Source organism: Dermacentor silvarum, chromosome 10 (assembly GCF_013339745.2).
Source record: "Dermacentor silvarum isolate Dsil-2018 chromosome 10, BIME_Dsil_1.4, whole genome shotgun sequence".
Lineage (NCBI taxonomy): Eukaryota > Metazoa > Arthropoda > Arachnida > Ixodida > Ixodidae > Dermacentor > Dermacentor silvarum.
The window spans coordinates 28818236-28838419 of NC_051163.1; the positions used below are offsets into that span (position 1 = coordinate 28818236).

The 20184-nt window shown below is 44.5% G+C and overlaps 1 protein-coding gene across 1 annotated transcript in view; it reads right to left on the reverse strand.

The window, feature by feature from the left end:
• LOC119431441 (otoferlin-like) overlaps nt 1–20184 on the reverse strand; it is a 391721-nt gene that overhangs the window by 73575 nt on the left and 297962 nt on the right. Inside the window, 9 exon segments of the mRNA XM_049657509.1 lie at nt 405–541; nt 544–618; nt 7093–7279; nt 10250–10436; nt 12826–12866; nt 14004–14119; nt 15270–15354; nt 16332–16394; nt 17090–17221. Coding sequence (XP_049513466.1) covers nt 405–541; nt 544–618; nt 7093–7279; nt 10250–10436; nt 12826–12866; nt 14004–14119; nt 15270–15354; nt 16332–16394; nt 17090–17221 — 1023 coding nt within the window.

The window sequence follows — 20184 nt, forward strand, 5'->3', positions numbered from 1 at the left end:
AACGAGAGCTTCGATTGCGGCGGTTCAGTCTGCACATGAATGACGAGCAGCAGACGAAGTGACCTACAGTTTGACTTTCTGGCTTCGAGCGGCTTTTAGACTTTGCAAATTGATTATTCTCGATAAAAGTTCGATAAACGGAATAATTCGCAATGGTTACGCATGGTCGTTGAGACTAATTTACTTGGTGCGCTTAAAAAACTGTTAGCGCTGGGAAACTTATAAAAACCAACGGGTAATAAAGAACATCGCGAGAATGTTTGAAGGCACAACACGAAGATTAGACAAAATCCGCGCATAAATCATTGTTCCGCGTGCTAGCTGACCGATCGCACCAGTCAGAGAGCTCCCTCAGATTATTTTTTCTAGGTAACTCACGAGGCCGGTCGGCCTCGTGAACTCACCTCGTTGACGGTCGGTGTGGGTTCTAGCTCGACACTAGATTGCGTCATGTCGAGCGCGTCGAAGATTTCTGTGCGCACGGCGATCAGGAGTCGTCCCCGGTACATGACGCCTTCGCCGAGGCCATCGTTCAGGGCGCGTGCTCCTCGAAGAGAGACTTCTCGCGCGTGGAGCCGTACAGGTAGATGAAGGACGGGCCGAACGTCGGAAGAAAGCCTGCGCCAGAAAAGATAGAGAAGATGACTGATTGATTGATTGATTGATTGATTGATTGACATACTAATTGATTGATTTCTTGATTGATTGATCGATTGAACGTATAATTGACTGATTTACTAAGTGGTCAATCAATTGATCGACTGGTTGACTCATTGACTAATTCAGTGACTGATTATTTCACATTGAGTGACTGATCGATTGATTGACGGAGTTTGGAATAAGTGATTGAATGAAGTTTTGGAAAGTCTTGCAACAAATACATTGGCGTGGATTTTCCCGAACTATAATTTGTCGCATAAATGAAAGCATGATGGGAGGTGAGTCGAACAAGTCCGCTGGCACGCATGGATGAGAAGGTCGCAATAATAAATGAAAGAAAGCACAATAACAGAAAAAATTGTTATTTCTATATAATCAGGAGAAAGAGACGTCTGAAAGTTTAAAAGAAAACAGACGTATCTTCAGTTAACGGTTAACGAACGTACGAGAGACCTCCGTCCAGACTAAGTTCTATCTGTAGTTGAGGTTAGGAAATCTATGCAGTTACATTGTATGTTGCCGTTATGCTCGCTGCGAATAAACTTCATCTTGAACTAGAAGCTCAATTATTACGGTCACGATGATGCGCTATAGTTTCCTATCTTATTTGTGCGAGCACAAACAACGCAGCTTGATGCAATCATGGCCTCGAATGTGTGTGAATGCATGTGAATATGTACACCGGTCGTTCAACTTTTGGTACGGGTGATCTGTGCCAAATGTTTGGTTGAAACAATAAATTTTCGATTATTTTTGTGCCCATAAATTCTCAATGTCAACCTCAACACATCCAATTTCCGTCCTTTCCGTCTATATTTGACAAAACGAGTGAAACAAATGCCAAGTTAGAGAGCAGATACCTACACCAAACATCCATATTTTTTTTTATTGCGATAGCAATTATATGGACACTCAAAAGCAGATTTCTGCCGTCGGCGTCGCCGTCGCCGTCGGCGTCGCCGTCGCCGTCGCCGTCGCCGTGAGGTTCCGTATGACGTCATTTGGAGATGAAATCGTCGCCGCGCGCCGCCGAACGCTGTATGTGCGAGTGAAAGGGCGCGAGGGACGCGCGCTTTCACAGGGAGGGAACGCACGGCGGAGAACAAACGCGCGTTCTGCGCCATGCTCGCTTAAGGGCTGCAGAAGTAGGCGTCTCTTTTCTCCTTTACAATGACCATATATGTAGAGCAAACGCGCCTTCTTCAGACGCGCGAGAGTCCGTGGGGGAGGGGGAGGGAAGGGAGCCGACGTTTAGCTTCTACCCCTCCCCGTTGGCGCTGAGCCGTGCTCCCTCAAGGGCTGCAGAAGATAGCGCCAACCTTTCCCTTTCCCTCAAGAACCACTTATCATCATCAGCTGCGGCACCAAGTGCCTATTTATATCAGAGGCTCCAGCAACAGTCACCAACGCCGCACGCATTTTGAGCTAACGCGGGCAAAACGCCGATGGCGTCGACAACAGTTCTGCGTGTTGTTGCTACCAGAGCCGCTCACCTTACTTCGTATGACATTGCTCTGTTGCTATCGCATTCATTGCTTCGCCCTTAGGGCGAAACTGTGACATTTTTATTTCAGTCTGAACTTATAAAACATCATGTCAATGATGTCATCATGTCAATGATGTCAAATGAAGGCAACAAACTTCGATAAACTGCTTCAGCACTTCATTCACTTATCAGTAGAGAGTGGTTGGTTTCTATAGTCGGCGACAACCTAACGGTTACAACATATTCTAAGTAAAGTTATTCTCTCCCTCTCTCTCTTACAATGTTATATGTATGCTGGCTAAATGAAACACAGTTGGCATAGATGCGCCAGCCAATTAGGTTCACTTCTTTAACTTACGTTAACCCGTTTCGTGTGTTCAAAACTGTTTTCTCATTTGGCGATACGGACAAAGCATCGCCACTAATAAATGTTTTCTTCTTCTTTTTCCGTACAGATAGGCCCTTGTGTCGCTGGTTTCAGGATGAAACCTGAACGTGTAGGGCAAGTTTTATGGGTGATCCTGATATCTGTTTTAAGTGACAGGAAACATTTTAACTTGAAACAACTAGCTTTTATTCTCCAATTAGCCCAGCATTTAAATTAGCCGAGTAATATGAATCTGAGTGAACTCCAGCTGGATCGCATTTCCCAAGGGACACTTGCAAATATAAAGGGTACGTGGTAAAGTGGTGTCGTTTGTTTGAAACAACCTTTTTCCCCCGTACAGATATGTATTTGTGTCACTGGATTCAGGATGAAACCTGAAAGTCTAGGTAAAGTTTATGGAGGATGCTAATAGTCATTGCTTGGAGAAATGTAACATTTTCGCTTGGAACTATTACCTTTTAATTATCAATTACCCTAGCATTTACATTAGCAGAGCAAAGTCATTAGGCTGTGAGTGGGACTCCTAGCCGACTCCGCTCTCTTTCATAGGTGAAGGACAGGTGCACTGCGTTTTGGCGAATGGAGCTTGTTTGCGATTCTTAGGATGCCAACGACTACAGTGCTCCAAAGACCTCCTGCTTGTTCAACTCGGCAAAGTGGGGATCACGCCGGAGCTTCGGAGGGCACGGGAAGAAGGTTAGAATATACAAAATCCATGAATTTATGAAAAGAAAAAATCACAGCATATCCACGAAGTGAATGATGATGAGTGGGCGAAGCACCGGGGGATCATTCGGGTAAACCACAGCTACGGACGAGAGATAAAGAGAGCGCGCGTCGGGAACGAGAGAGAAAATTACACCATCTTCCCGTAGTATGCGAAGCAGCCATGGGGTCGACTCAAGGTAGTTTTATCAGCTGTATAAACTTGGAAAGTGGACTTGGAGCTTACCACTGTCGTTGAAAAGAAAAGTGTACAATCACTGCATTCTACCGGTGCTAACATATGGGGCAGAAACTTGGAGGTTAACAAAGAAGCTCGAGAACAAGTTAAGGACCGCACAAAGAGCGATGGAACGAAAAATCTTAGGAATAACGTTAAGAGACAGGAAGAGAGCGGTGTGGATCAGAAAACAAACGGGGATAGCCGATATTCTTGTTCACATTAAGCGGAAGAAATGGAGCTGGGCAGGCCATGTAATGCGTAGGATGGATAACTGGTGGACCATTAGGGTTACAGAATGGATACCAAGAGAAGGGAAGCGCAGTCGAGGTCGGCAGAAAACCAGATGGGATGATGAAGTTAGGAAATTTGCAGGCGCAAGTTGGAATACGCTAGCGCAAGACAGGGGTAATTGGAGATCGCAGGGAGAGGCCTTCGTCCTGCAGTGGACATAAAATATAGGCTGATGATGATGATGATGAAACTTGGACATGCAGCAGCACCAGCAACGCGCAGAACTGTTGTCGACGCCGTCGGCGTTTTGCCCGCGTTCACGCAAAATGGAACCGGAACCTGAAGTGGAACCGGAAGTGGAACCGGAAGTGGAACCGGAACGCCATCTAGTGAACACTTCATAAAACTACAGGGGGACACACAACGCCATCTATTGAGCAATTCATAAACTAGAGGTGGCTACATACTACTACTACTACTACTACAGAGGAGGGAACGACCCACACCCTAAGGAGCTTCGCCCCTAAAAAAAGACAATCTATCAGTTTTAACTGATAAAGTATTTTTGTAATACTCTATTTTGGGTAATTTGGCGGTAATACGTTGTTTAATAGAACAAAAACTTAAGGCCAAAGTTTCATTTTGCTTTTTATTGCGATAGCAATTATATGGACACTCAAAAGCAGATTTCTGCCGTCGGCGTCGCCGTCGCAGTCGCCGTGAGGTTCCGTATGACGTCAATGGAGATGAAATCGTCGCCGCGCGCCGAACGCTGTATGTGCGAGTGAAAGGGCGCGAGGGACGCGTGCTATGCACGGCGGAGAACAAACGCACGTTCTGCTCTGTGCTCCCTTAAGGGCTGCAGAAGTAGGCGTCTCTTTCCTCCTCTACAATCACCATATATGTAGAGCAAACGTGCCTTTTTCCGACGCACGAAAGGCCGTGGGGGGGAGGGGGAGGGAAGGGAGGCGACGTTTAGCTGCGGCACCAAGTGCCTATTTATATCAGAGGCTCCGGCAACAGTCACCAACGCCGCACGCATTTTGAGCGAACGCGGGCAAAACGCCGACGGCCTCGACAACAGTTCTGCGTGTTGCCGGTGCTTCTGCATGTCCAAGTTTATACAGCTGATAAAGCTGCTATCATTACTCCGTATAGCTCTCTTCAAGTTTGCTATCGCAATTGATGCTTCACCTTTCAGGTGAAACTGCGACAACTTTTTTAACAGCGGAGCTGTTTAAGCCGGCCGTATGTTGTGCCGCGAGCCGCTAAACATCGCCGAGGGATGAGCCACCTGGGTTGCCTTGCAACCACCTCGCGGAGCGGCATGTGCTTCGCCTCCTCTCTGTCATGAGTAAGAGGCCGGAGGCGAAATAAAAGAAGACAAGGACGATGTGATCGGAGCGTTCCGAACGGCGCGAGCGCGCGAGGCGCGTGATCCGAGCTGTCATCGAGGGAGAAGCAAGGCTGAGCGAGCATTATCGACGTGGTTCCGGACCAGGAAGGTCGCATCGCCAGCTCCGCTCTGGCGACGGGAGACTTGGGGGTCTGGCCGAGTCCGTGACGTTGGCCGTCCAAGGTGTGGCCGTCGACCTCGGCAAGTTCGAGTGAGGCTCCTGGACCAGCTGCAGCCTCTCACGGCAGGACCGGGCACCCCAGAAAGGACCCCTCTTCCACGGCAGACCGGCACGTTCGATGATCCCCGGAACGCCACGTCGGCACCGGAGAAGAGAGATAGACGGAAGCAGCGGCCGAGCACGTCACTAGGCCTAACCCGTCACCTCTCCCGGCCACGTCAGCAACAGCGACCGGGTCAAACAGGCTCCGAAGATGAGCGGGTGAACGGACCGACTTCTATGCAACAACGTTTATGCGAAGATCGGCGAAACGGCCACATGGAAAAGGATTCTACGAGATTCCGGCCGGAAAGATACGAGCAACCACAGCGACGAACTGAGTGAGAGATCCATGCTTGTACGGAGATATCAGAAGGCTAGAGTTTCCAGACTTTCCTAGAGAAAGCGCTCAGATCTAACAGAGGCGGAACTTAGAGCACATTTATTAGTTCATTAGGCTGTATTTTTGTTAGCATTTATTTATTCATTGTCTCTTAGTTCAGTGTGTACTTGAGTTTTAGTTTGAGGTTTTTTGGCTTTCGTGTGAGATTAAAAATCTGCTTGCTTTGTTGCCATGCGTTTCCCAATCTCATCTCTCATAACACCCGCACGCTCCCGAGATCAGTGACAACAAAAACATCACACTCTCCATGCCGTGTACATGTTGCCTTGACATGGGCCGTTAAGGAGAGGGAAGGAGAAAATGAGATGCTGAGAGAGAGAGAGAAAGAAATTGCAGCAGCACCAACGAGGCAACGCGCAGAGCTGCTGCCGACGCCGTTCGCGTTTCCCCGTGCGCCCGCGTTCGCGCCGAACGCGCGCGGTGTCCGTTACTGCAGCAGGCGCCTCTGGTGGTGGCTGGGCACGTTTTGAACAGCCACGCCCCGGTAAGTGTGGAGGCGCAGCTTGGCCGTGACGTCACCGGGGAGATAAAGCTCGGAGCCACCACGAGGGCGGCAGAACTCTCGTTGACTCTGTAGCGAGTACATGTACCCTTGACATGGGACGACCAAAGAAGATACGGGCACCCGAAGAAGAAGCCGCTCATCTTGAAGCTTGTCGCGCGGCCAAGCGAGAATCTGCGCGTCGGCGGCGAGGCGCTTCGGAATACCGTGCCTAGAAGCGCCTAGCATTTGCTAGCAAAACTTAGCCAAGCCTAATAAAACCTGGAAAAAGCTAGGTCGATCACCAGTATATAGCCTTGCACCACTAGTGCAAGCTGCCCACATTGTTTTTTTTTAGCCTACCTTTAATATACACCAAGCTGTAACCATGGGAAAGCCTACAGAGTCGCGCGGCCAAGCGAGAATCTGTGCGTCGGCGGCGAGGCGCTTCGGAATACCGTGCCTAGAAGCGCCTAGCATTTCCTAGCAAAACTTAGCCAAGCCTAATAAAACCTGGAAAAAGCTAGGTCGATCACCAGTATATAGCCTTGCACCACTAGTGCAAGCTGCCCACATTGTTTTTTTTAGCCTACCTTTAATATACACCAAGCTGTAACCATGGGAAAGCCTACAGAGTCGCGCGGCCAAGCGAGAATCTGTGCGTCGGCGGCGAGGCGCTTCGGAATACCGTGCCTAGAAGCGCCTAGCATTTCCTAGCAAAACTTAGCCAAGCCTAATAAAACCTGGAAAAAGCTAGGTCGATCACCAGTATATAGCCTTGCACCACTAGTGCAAGCTGCCCACATTGTTTTTGTTTTTTTTTTTTAGTCTACCTTTAATATACACCAAGCTGTAACCATGGGAAAGCCTACAGTTCGTACCTTTATCGCCTTCGTTGGCAATCTTGGACATCTCGAGGAAGTGCGTGGCGACCACGGTGTCATTCACAGCGTCGTTGTCTCTCAGCTGGATCTTGATTCGTTGGCACAACGGCGGGAACATCTCCGTAAACGCGAGCTGCTCGTTCCACACGGGAGAGCAACACGATTTCTTCACTGTTGTTCGCCCCTGTAAAGGTCGCTCCGTTTCAAGTATACCTTGTAAAAGGTGCAGCTCACTTACAAAGCGTTATAACGAGACGTGTTACGCGCGTATTGAGTTCAGAGCGAAATATTGGGGGCCTAGCTATTCACACCAAATTGCAACTGACAGCTTACAGTACATATATACTACTATTAAAGCGTTATGTTTTGAGTAGTTACTGCGTTTGTCGGACGTCGTTGTTTCTGACCAGCAGTGTTCTTCGTCTTCAGGACAGTTAAATACTGCAGGCATAATACCATAAGCGACACGGTATATATTGGTCACAATCATATGAAGCCAACAGAAAACGATACAAAAGAAAACATTAGGTAAATTACTCGTTCTTTAAATTAAATCTATAAATGGTCAACAAAAGGAAATGAAAGTGTATGAAAAAACAACTGTCCGCCGGGGGGATACTAAACCACGTCTTCGCATTACGCATGCGATGATCAAGCGTTCGAAAACCTAGATCGAGTACACATATGATAAAAAAAGTGGATGGGTAAAACCGCGCCTTCGTAGCTCAATCTGTAAGAGCATCGCACTCGTAATGCGATGACGTGGATTCGTATCCCACCTGCAGCCAGTTGTTTGTTTTCCATCCACTTTTATTCCCTTTACTTCTAATTTATCATTTATACATTCAACTTCATAAAAACGAGTAATTTGCCCAATGTTTTCCGTGGTGTCCTTGCCTGCTGGCTTCATATTATTGTTACTAAAAATTGGACCCCTTGCTACCCCTTCTTGCTCACGGTATCAATGCGCATCGGACGAAATCGTATGTGCTATAGTCCACGCGATAAGGCACATATTCCAACGACAAATAATGTGTAGAATGCAAGTGCTCGCACTAAAATTGCGCCTCGTGACATGACTCTCCCTTGGCTTCTGAAAAGTATCGAAGAAGAGCCCTTAAAAGCGAATCGAGTGTGTAATCTATTGCTTACAGTTCATGGGCTCTTAAACTAAGTACCATACTTTCTTGTTAACAAGAAACAAATTTTATACGGTCTAATGGTAAAGAAAGACGATGAAAACGTACAACTGACTATCTCAATGCCCATCACGCCAACTGATGCAACAATCGCCAAGCACCGTATTAAAATGACTCAACACTGTAGCAAGCTTCGCACTGCATTGTAAGCAACAGACAAGATAGGTTGCCTGTTCCCAGTCTTTAAGATTCCTTTGTTGCATAAGCTCCTCATGCGAAAGCTTCCTTTGAAAGTCTGAAAACAGGAACGTCGCATCGGAAAACTTGTTAAACCATCGCGTGACATTTTCCCTTCCCTGTTCGCTTCTGTCCCCACTGCCTCAGTCAGCGACTGCCCTGTTGACTGTGACATCCACTGGCTGTGACTGTGACTGGGGCATGGAGAAGGGTGGTGATGCTGTGGGTTCAGTTCAAAGATAAATATGATATCTTGAATTCCAATAGCGTTTCACTGCATATTCCCGCCCGTGCACATTATTCTTGTTAGTTATCTTGCATCAGCGCTGCACTAAGATAAACAACAACAAAGATCTTGTCATTAGTGGGATTCGGTCACTTCATTCGTATGATCGCGATGCAGTTGCTGTACCGCTACTCCACAACTGAAGCGCAAGAAAAAAATTCTAGGTTGTAATCTTTATTCTTATTAACAAAGTGGTGTTTGTAAATTCAGATATTCTGGCTGTTCTGAGATAAAACCCCTTCTTTTGTGATGAAAATTAAAACTCAGACTGAACACCCACTACAAGGACCTGCGGCGCATTTGACACCGTGTTCACGTAGTGCATACGAAATTTGAACCTTCGAACTTTAGCATACATCAGCCCCTACTAGGTGTCATGGTTAGAGAATCATTTGCGTGGCATTAAAGTCGCCCTAAACATACTAGACCTCTTGACAATACGCATACGTGAACGTCCGAAGAGTGCTGCATTGCGCCATAGTAAACAAATGTTATCGCATTATTAGACATGGTCATCAGGAATGAATGTCGAGGTAAGTTTTTTTAGCTGCATGCGAAGCTTTTTTTTTTTAATTTTTGTCCGCAATCGGGTCTGGGTTTCACATGCTTCCTCTTGTAAAAGCCCATTCAATAGAAAGTCCCCCGTTCATGAATGTTCGCAGTAGAGTAATATTAGACGACCTTGAAACGATTGATAGATTAATTGATTGATTCTTTGACTGATTGATTGATTGATTTTGTTTGGTTTGGTTTGGCTTCTAGCTGTACAATATTTTATGAGGCGAAGCAAAACGCCGCTCAGTGATGGCTTGTGGATCCTTCGCCCACTTTTGTGAACAACTTTATTTATTTATTTATTTATTTATTTATTTATTTATTTATTTATTTATTTATTTATTTATTTATTTATTTATTTTCAACATAAACTGCCAGTTGCCTAAGTAATGACACACAGTTCTCAAGGTAAACAAAAGATACAAAATTAAAGAGCACGACAATCTTAGGACAAACTTAAAGGAGATACTAATATCAGATATGTGCGCCACTATGGCAGCAGCTGAAAGACACAACACAATGTTACAGTGTTCGATTGTCTTGAGCTCCAGAGTTGTTTGAGGAATGATTGATCCATAGAGAGAAAGAAAAAAGCAGAGAAATCTAGCTTTACAACACAATAAAATTTGAAATATGCTACACAAAAATAAGACACTTATGTTTCTATGCTATTGTGATCAGCCAAGTCTCGTGTAAAAATCCACTGAAGCACTTGCAAGCGACAATTACTACATGAAAAATACGGAGAAATTAAATTATTTTTGTTTTGTTTTGCGGTCTCATACGTCGTTTTCTTTCAAACAGCAATTTGCTGTCTACATAAACAGAGACGTTCACCGTCTTTCTCATCAAGTCGACTTTCTGAGCAAAGGAATAACAATTACGCAAGCTTTTTCTCCTTCTCACACTCAACGAAACTATCGCTGCGCGCACTCACAGTGAGTCCGGCAAATGACACTTGCACGTAGGGGTCGATGAGCTCCCGGGTCTCGCCCGAGAAAGCCCTCTTGACGTTGGCGACGAGACCCGAGTTGACCCGGGGCAGGCCGTCGGCACGGTACACGCGAACGATGAAGCGGGCGTGCTGGCGTTCGGCTGGAACACCGTCCGGCAGGAGTAGGTTGCTGCTCGGATCACAATTCCCAGGTTAGAGAACGCACATTTGGAAGGGTGATGTAATGCTTAACGGAATGAATACCTGCTTGCCCAACTAGCTGCGTAATAATTCAAGGTAATTTTACCACACAGCGAGCAAAAGAAAAAATTATAAAAAAAGCCGTCCACATCCGCTACTCACTAAAATAATTTGCACCCTCAAAAGTGAATAGGGGCGTAAATTGATTTATACCTCACACCCTTATACAAAAAAGGGTGTAAGCGTGTTTGATTTGGATCCTTATCCACTTTTAAGGGCATAAATTATTTTAGAGTGCAGTGAAGCAGTTGTGGCTTGGTGCTAGTGTAAGCACCGAGCTATAAGTAAGAAGCTGTGGTGCTCACGCGTTGGGTTGAATAACTAGCCAACGGTGGAGGTGAGCAAGGCATGAGATGATTGGAGTCATCGTGAAAAAAAAAATCTGGGAATAGATCAAGAGGGGGTCGTCACTTCTTTCTTTCTGGGGTTTTACGTGCCAAAACCAGTTCTGATTATGAGGCACGCCGTAGTGGAGGGCTTCGGCACAACCATAAGTAAGTTTACAAGCTGAAGTAGAGATATGCAGGATGCTAGGTTTCAGTAGTTACAGTAACGTCTGATTAGCACAGGTGACTAGTAGGTGACAATTTACAGCTAGCATGATTTAACGTGGACGACATTAGCGATCATCATCGTCAGCAACGCCTGTGAAGTGGCACACGTGACCGTGGGGTAATATCAAGAGCATGGTGGTATGCGTCTATGGCAACAGCTACGCGTCCAATGATATTACGGAAAAGTGGGCTACTTGCTAGAGGCAAACTTCCAACATTGCCTAAAGTGTTAAGTTGAAGGCATTTTTTTAGTAGTGAGATAATTTGCGGAACTGACCAGTTTTACAAAACAGAGGTTATGTGGCCGAGTAGAAACAAGAGAACATTAGCGTTTTGTAACATTCGGCTAGGCTCGCGAAAACGCCCGACAAATACACAAGAACGAAAAAAAAGGAAGCTCCTCTCACGTCCTTACTCTCACGTTCTTACTGTTTTTTTTTTTTTTTTTACCCATTCCATGAGGCATTTGCTTTTGGCTCACGTAACATTTTAGGTGCGTATTACAACTTTTAGCCAAAGTGAGCATGTAGCTATAGTCATAAACAGCCACAACAAGCTGTTACATCTTTATTAACGAACTGGATTACATCTTTATTAACTAAGCCGCATCGAAGCTTTACCTCACTGAATGAAAGGCTCGAAAAAAAAACAAGAACACATAAACAATACACACATACACACGCTAAAAAACAACAACGCGGGTGCTGACAACGTCTAATTTACACGTGCCAAGACAGACAGGATTGTGCAAGACAAATGGGATCAGGAAAAATAAGAAGCAACAAAGGCTGCAGTAACAACGACAAACCAGATAACACGACGTCGCTGCCTTCGCGTTAATGAAGTTCTTTGTCAGCGGAAACGAGAATACGCTCTGAACGCATTAGAGGTGCATTTTCTTTTTGTCTATCATCATGTCGAAAAATCCTATTTTGTGTTTTTATCGCGTTGGCAGCTTATGCGCTATTTCTCTTCAACTGCTCTGCCTGTCTCCCTTGTGGCTCCTTGTATATAAATGCAGAGGAAGTTAAATACGCGTTGCTTTCTGCTACTTTCGTGGCTTCTATACTTCATATGTATGTGAAACACCGTTTCTATTTTCTATTTTCACGTATGTGAAACAGCGGCTATTTTACTGGCACACACGTCTATTTTTATGTGAATTGAAAAACCAGAAAGTTCAATTATACAGAAGGCCTGTCATCCTGTCATTTTATGTGAACCGCCTTTTTATTTAGGCAAGCTCAAAATACTTCCCAAAATTTGCCACTTATACCCAGAACCTAAGCAAAAGCGAGATTATGAGTGTAGGGCCAAAAAATACGTGTGTTAAGACTGCTGAAATGTGGCTGTTTTAAAAGCCACCTAAATGCCCTGATATAAGCCCACAATTAGAGAAAAAACTCGAGGTAATTTATGAAGTTAACGAATTCTTTCAAGCGACTAAGTTTTAGTGCGCCAGTAGTAAATTAATTACAAGTAAGCCCTCAGTTGTTTTGCAAGTAGACCCATTAAATCTCCCAACACACCTTTTATGAATTGTAATGAACTCTTAGTCGGTTCTGCAGAAGAAAACACAAGCATTAAAATTTTATTAGAGATCAAATTTCGCACTACTTAACGATCTCATACCAAATTCACAGCTTCGACTTTTTATAACCGCTTGCCTGTCTGGTGGCACGGGGCTCTTTATGCAACAGTTTGCTACGATTATGCAACGATCAGAGTGTGATTAGTTATGCAATGATTAGAGGTGAAGCTTACCCTTCTATGTCGTCATCATCTGTTTCCTTCTTCGGTGCTGGCTGAAGGTGAACGAGACAACGTTGCGAGAATTACGCAACGTTTCGTCGTTACGCGCCGAGAACGGTTAAATAGGATGCATACGCGATAATAACTACGATGCTTACATTGTCCGCTAAGTTAGAATCATGATGTTTTGGGACGCTTGCGTTTTTTTTTCTACGATGAGCGACTACTCATATCGCTAGCGACGAAGCGAATATGAATTTGATAACGCTAACATTTGACCCCTTAGACGAAGGGAACACCGACTAGCGCCATAACCCAAGCATCATTTCTAAGCGTGGCAAGCGCGTTCTTCGGTTTTTACTGGGTCTTACTGCTGCGATATTTAGAAGACTATTATAAGAATCTTAATATATGCGTGGTATGTAAAACGTACCGACAAGCACGGCGTTAAATAAACAAAAAAAAGCTCCACTGGCAAGTTTTTATTGTAAAAAACTATGTCTTTCTTCACGTTACTCCTGAAGGATTCCTATTGGTCGAGTCGTATGAAGCTAAGGAAATACATAAAGTGGTGCCTTAGTATGGACAACATACAACACAATTAAAGTTTACACAACGCTATTCATTTTTCACAAAGTTATACACAAAGTTAACGACGCGTAGAGTTGAAGTATCAAAGCAAGCGCCCAGCTTCTACTCGCCCCGGCTGCCTCCCCCCCATCTCCAGGACTAAAAACAAGGTGTGGCACAAACAACTAACGCCCCCTAAACACTACCACGTGAAGCCACCACACGCCGACCGGAGTTGCAGCTTTCAATGACTCGGCACCAAGGTGCATAGGTCAAAACCGTAATCTGAGTAATTCGGATTACATGCTGATTCGGCATCATGATCCGGCCATGAACGTTGCCTATGGTGGCTCCACAAAAAATTAAAACTGTTGTTACACAAGTTTCGCTCTTTCATCTATACTGTGCTTCTCTGCGCGTTGTTTTCCTGCCAGTATTCACTTATTTGCTGACGATTATTTGGTTCATAACACAAAAATTGTTGATCTTCGGTAGTAATTCTGAGCTCGTTTTATCTAGTTTTATACAGGTATCCGCTCAAGTTTGACATGCGCAAATTTGATATAATGAGTGATGGCGTGCATGCATCCCTTAATTGCCGTTAATGAAACAATGCTAACTTTTATTGTGTCTCCTTTGCCGACGACCGATATGTCACACTTGATGTAGCCCTTGGGACCAGCCGTCATGTCATCTGGGTCCGTAAGGACGGCCCACTTGTGATAGAACTGGTGCTCTGAAAAACGGCAACTCCGTTAGGTGATCAGAGGGCAGTAATATTTGCACCAATTTCGCTTGACATAAACAGAGAGGTGGCGTTTAGAAAGGAGCAAAAGATGGGGCTTTATATTGTACCAACTACAAAGCCCATCAGACAGTTCATCATGAGAAGTAATCTGAAAAAGCAAGTGTGTCTCATAACAAAGCCCTGAATTTTTACGAGTGCTATTCGAACTATAGCATACAACAAACTACGTTCAGACTGTAGTCGTACTTTTGTAACCAATGCTCATGTTTTCTTTTTTGTTTTTCTGAAATTCTCACGTCAAATTTTGCCACACCAAGATCACTTGAACAAAATAGTCCAATACATCTGATATACCATTGTTTCTGTTCTTTCTTTTAAGACTTACAGAGTGACTCCAACCAAATAAGAAAATTTACTAGCCCGACGTTTCGGAACCAATTCGGCTCCTTCTTCAGGGGGTATTCTTCGGAGGCGGCGGTGTGCCGCTTTTAAATGGTCCATCGTAAGAAAGGAAGAAGAAAGGAATAACGTTGCTACGATGGAACTTTTAAAAGCGGCACACCACCAACTCCGAAGAATACCGCCTGAAGAAGGAGCTGAATTGGGTTCGAAACGTCGGGCTAATAAATTCCCTTATTTGGTTGAAGTCACTCGTTAAGTCTTAATTCAATTTTCCCGACCAGACAGGTAATTCTGTCGAAATGTTTAGCTTCAAATGTTGTTTCTTTTGTACGTGGTTTCAAAAAGAACGCATTTTATTACTGCTCCTAAAATTTAGCGTATTTTTCCTGATAGTGTGTTTCTAGTATTTTCCTCCAAAATTTATGTATTTTTCCAGTGCCCACACCGACAAGTTCCGCAACTTCTTCTGACTATCTGTGCGTCCTACTTCAAGAAAGTCTGCCGAATGAAGGTATGACCTAGTTCACGCCCACCGTACTGTGAAAAATTTACTGCGTTTGTTATGTTGGCGCTTCAACACATAATAATAACTTAAGGCGAGCACCCACCAATGGCCGTGCACATAAAACTAACCTTCACATTCGCAAGTGGGATGTAATGACATACTTGGAGCGTCGTAAAAAAAATCTAATAAACCGTTAACTGTAAAAACTTTTAAGCAGCTCCTCTTCCTCACCCGGCTGGTTGAAGACGGTTCCAACATCGAGTTTGAAGCTGCCGATCACTTTTCCCGAACGTATTATGTTCCGGTTGTGTAAAGCCTGCAAAAAGCGTGCCAGACAGGGTAACCTACTTCCAAAAGAAAAAAAAAAGCATGATCCCTGAACAAAGCCAAAATCAATAATACAGAATTGCGTCAGAAGGAGATTTCGTTCTTTGAATATATATATATATATTATATTTGCAGGACGGTTGCAAAACTTTCTCCAACATGCGTGCTGCTTCTGTTTACGTATTTTTTGTCACCCTAATACGGAACAGAACTGCAATAGTAAAATTTGGTGTCTGCTTAGTAGGGGCGTGAAGGATTTGCAAAATTCTTTCGGCTTGCATACGACAACAACACTTTCGGATTATTAGGCGACGACAACAACGCTTTCGGATTAGGCGACTTGACAGATTGTCATCGTTGATTACCATTACACAAATATTCATACACTGATTGGTACTTACGGGGCATTAAAGTTTGTAACGTAGCCCTTTGATTAGCTAATCTCAACCACTGTTTCCATCGAGTCCATAGTTACGACATCACACAGCGCATGTTTTATCTTTAAATCATCACTACAGTGCATCATGCGGATGTCATACTCTACTCCAGTGCACTTTTCCATTACTGCTGAAAACATTGCTCAAGCGCGCAAAAATGAATGAGTTCACGCTGTCACAATGAGTAAATGTCGTCGGTATGCACTTTGCAAAGCTAAAATATAATCTACGCGCATCCCGGCGCAAGTGAAAGTATAGAGATATTTAAAGTGTGTCATTTGACTTCACGCCAACTTGTATCACAGTTGCCACGTAGATGCTAGTGAAGTATTTCTCACTGAAGCACGACATCAAAACATAACAAATCACAAAGCAACATTCGGCGTTCTATATTTATTTATAATACAATCATATGTTCAGTTCAACGTGTGAGTTACGTAAACATTGACCAAACGCGCAACACAACACTTGTTTAGTTCTAAATCTAACCAATTCTTGCACGTGCCAAGCATACATTCGGATGACTCACCGTTAGCGTGACGATCTTGTCGAACAACATTGACGGCGCCATGTGAAAATCGAAGACAAAGTACTGCAAGAAAACGAAAGAAATCGACCAGTTAGCGCTGTCTACTTGTTCTCGGAACGCAACTTTTTTGATCGTAACTACGGCGAACCGAGCCTAGCACTACTTCCAACGAGCGCAGTGAATTATTTCCACAACTTTCCTCAGAGCGTCAGTACTCGCTTCACTCCCACGATTCAGTTCTGCATCATGACCTTATCTTATATAGTACGTAGACGTGCATAGCGAAAGCAAACTAACTTGAAACTGGAGTTAACTTGAAGGTCTCCTATCCAAAGCTAGCCTCCACATGTTATGTGCCAATGCGGGTGTTCAACGGAGTGCATATTTGATAATTTGGTTATTGTTGATCTTGTATAGCGATCTGCCATTGCAATAAATTGTGGTGTATACAGTTTCTACTTTGCTTTTTTTTTTCGCCTGGTTAGTTTCTCTTGCTTATGTACAAAACTGCCATCTGCTGCTCCGTGAATGGGGAAGTGCGGCCAGTCAAGTTGCGGTGAATGGTGTCTTTTCTCTCGCCTTCCTCATCACAAGTTCAACAAACTGTGTGCATTTTCACGTGCAAATAAACACAACCTAACCTAACCTATAAGGTGAGAAGGCGGTTATTCGGTACGTTCTCCTGGTATAGTCAGTGCGTGCAGCAGTCAGTGTTATATCGATTTGCTCCTAATTCCACACAAAAAAGAAACTTTTACCTCGTTGTAGTAAGGACAGTTTGTTGATTCCTTAACTGAAGTATACTTCTTCTGGTCGCCAACTTGCACACATATAACTGGATCCATGTTGAGACCGGCAAGATGTCGACCTTCAATTATTGTCACGCAGACCTGGACGTAAACAAAAAACAAAAAAAAGCACAAATGGATCCTTAATAATTCTAAGAATGCTATAATATTAGTGACAGTAAAGTGAAGCAAAAAAACACACACAGGTGAAACCACTTTTAAATTGAACTGTGACATTAATAATAGGATGGATATTAAAGTTGAACAAGACACAACTTACCGCCGGCGGGCGCCGTGCACACAACCTGTGCGTGATATGTGCAATGCTCTGCGATGCGTGCGTCTAAATGTCGTACAAAAATCCCTCACGTGACCAGATCCTAGGCACCTAGAGACACGATCATTTAGGGACTTTTGAGAAGGCACGATGGTGGCGCCAAGTGACGACGGCATGGGATGGCGTGTTCGTTCTCGGCATGATCGTTCTCTGGCCCGCGCCGACCGCGCGTTGTTCAACATTGCGTGTGTGATTGTGCTTGCGTTGCTTGTGTATTGGTTGTAGGTTCTGTGTTACTTGGCGGAAAGCCGTGAGTAGTGCTTGTGTGGCAGTGCGGCTTTGGCCTCGGTGAGTTCTGGCAATGCAGAACCTGCGTTGTGTGATCCGTGTTCCTTGACAATGCGGAGGTGGTGACGATTGAAACGTCGAAGTGGCGTAGCGCCTCGGCAGTGCAGTTCAGCGAACCGCGTCCGCCTTTGCATAACGGACGTCGAGGGATGTGCTGCTCTCTACAAGTCATAAAAATGTTACTGCGTCGACCGCCCACGGTTCAGCGCTGAATGTGTGGTTCAAGTACTGTGCTTGAAACGAATGGCGCAGCTGTGGTGGCAGAACGCCATGAGGCCTCACTTTGTGCTCTGTGCTTGAAAAGAGTGGTGCAGCTGTGGTGGCAGACCGCCGTGAAATCCGTGCTGTGCAGACGCTCGAAATATCCAATTCACGTCGGCGTCTTGGCAACGGCCAGTTCGCAAACCGGCGCCCTGGAGCGGCGCCTCTGTGCCCGCCCTATTCGGTAACGTCGACGCAATAATATTTACGTAACCAGTCCTTGCTTGACCGATGGCGATGGTGCTGCGATATGCTGCCGGCCAGCTTTGCAGTTTTTCTCACATTAAAAACATGTAGCACATATACATGCCTAGCATGTGTTATAAGACGATGTCTACCATGAGAAGATTGTCAGGAGTGCCCCAGTACTGCTCCCAATCTGGCATTCCACACTTTGCATGCCCTCAGTAAGCATGATGACAATATGGGCCCATTTTCTTCAAAGTGAGCTGCTATTCTGTTTGCAAAATGGGGAGGCTAGCTAAGCTGGTTTGTTCTTTGTGTTTTGTCAATTTGATGAGAAATTCTTGGCAATGTTCTTTTAAGGTGGTTTTAAAAATAAGCCTACCAAAAAACTGCACCATTGGCAGCGTTCTTTGGTGGTGACAGAAAAGTGAAACTGCAGACGACTAAGTTGGTCATGCCCGCATTTTTGGAAAATTTAAGAGCAATATCGGCACCCACAACCATACAACTGTGATTGAGCCATGGATGGCCACATGCTTTCTGCACAAATTATAGGCCCTTACGCAACATCATTGAAGAGCCAACAGGCCAACGTACTGTGTTCCCTTCGACCTAGGCAGTCTACGGTTCATTGTTGTTGCAACAGCTGATCGTCCCGCAAGTTCACAGCCTGTGCCTTCTGCTGCTGCTACGGTCAACTCGTCACCCGTGCACAACATTTCTAGTGGCCCTAGTGGTAGTGCCGTTACTTCTAAATATTGAGTAACCACACATTGTAGGCTACAAGGGCATTGTTGGACTGCATCTCATCTCCATGTGTGTTGTGTTGCTGTTTGCATACATGTCCTTGTTTGATAAGTGCTCTGAATTTTTTTAACTACTGCAATGTCTTGACTGCACTGTGGCAGTGTTGTATGTACTATCGATTAACCTCCATATACACACGTGCTTTGATCATCAATCTTCAAAAATGCAACCTTCATGCTGCTCCTTCCTTCACAAGAAAGCTTGCATATCAAACATTATTCTTGCCCCAACTAGAATTGGCAGGTTCAATTTGGTCACCTCACCAGGCATATCTAATCCGCATTCTTGAGTATAGGCAAAACTGGGCTGCACGTTTAATCGCCAGGGATTGCAACCAATATTTGAGCGTATCTAACATTATGTTGTCATTGTCACTACCATCCTTAGAATCATGCCAGAATGTAGTGTCGCTTTGTCTGCTACATAAAATCATTCATAGTGAGCAGTCGTCCACCTTGCCTCTTGTTTGTCCATCCCACACATCTAGGTGCTTGCACAATCATCTTAGCGTCCAGCACATTTTTGGTCAAACTAATGCCTTTGACTTGTCTGCTTTGCCACGTGCCATTAGGCATTGGAATGGTCTTCTCGATAACATTGCTGACATTAACAATACTGTAACCTTCAGACAAAAAAATCAGTATGTTTGGGTAGTGTTCAAGTGTTTTTTATTTCTGGTGTAGTAACTTTTTTTATGTAATTATGCAATCGTACTATTCACTGTATAACCCAGCTTTACTTCACGATTTTATAATTTCTGTTCTTTTCAATTTATTGCGTTGATCTTGTGTCGCTGTTTATATTTATAACGTTGTATAACTTTTTCGCTCCTTTGTTATGCGATGCCCCCCCCCCCCCCTCCACGCAATACTCCTTCTGGAACCTGTGACGTAGATGAATACATAAACCAGATGGCACTGCTGTTTCTTGTGAAATCAAAATTGTGTATATTGTTGTGGTTTTACCAATAGCTCTAAATTGTAAATTGTTCTCCTGCAATGCCGGCAACGTATCCATAACAGGCCAGTTGTGTATATTGCCTAGAATTATCGTTCTTAGACCCTGAAAAGTGTGGAATATCCTATCTTCCTGTCTGTCCGGGTCTTTATCCATTTTTCCGTAAACTTGAGTCACTGGGTAATCCATGGTATAAGGGGTAGAGCACTGGGGCTTTTGTGCTGAGGAC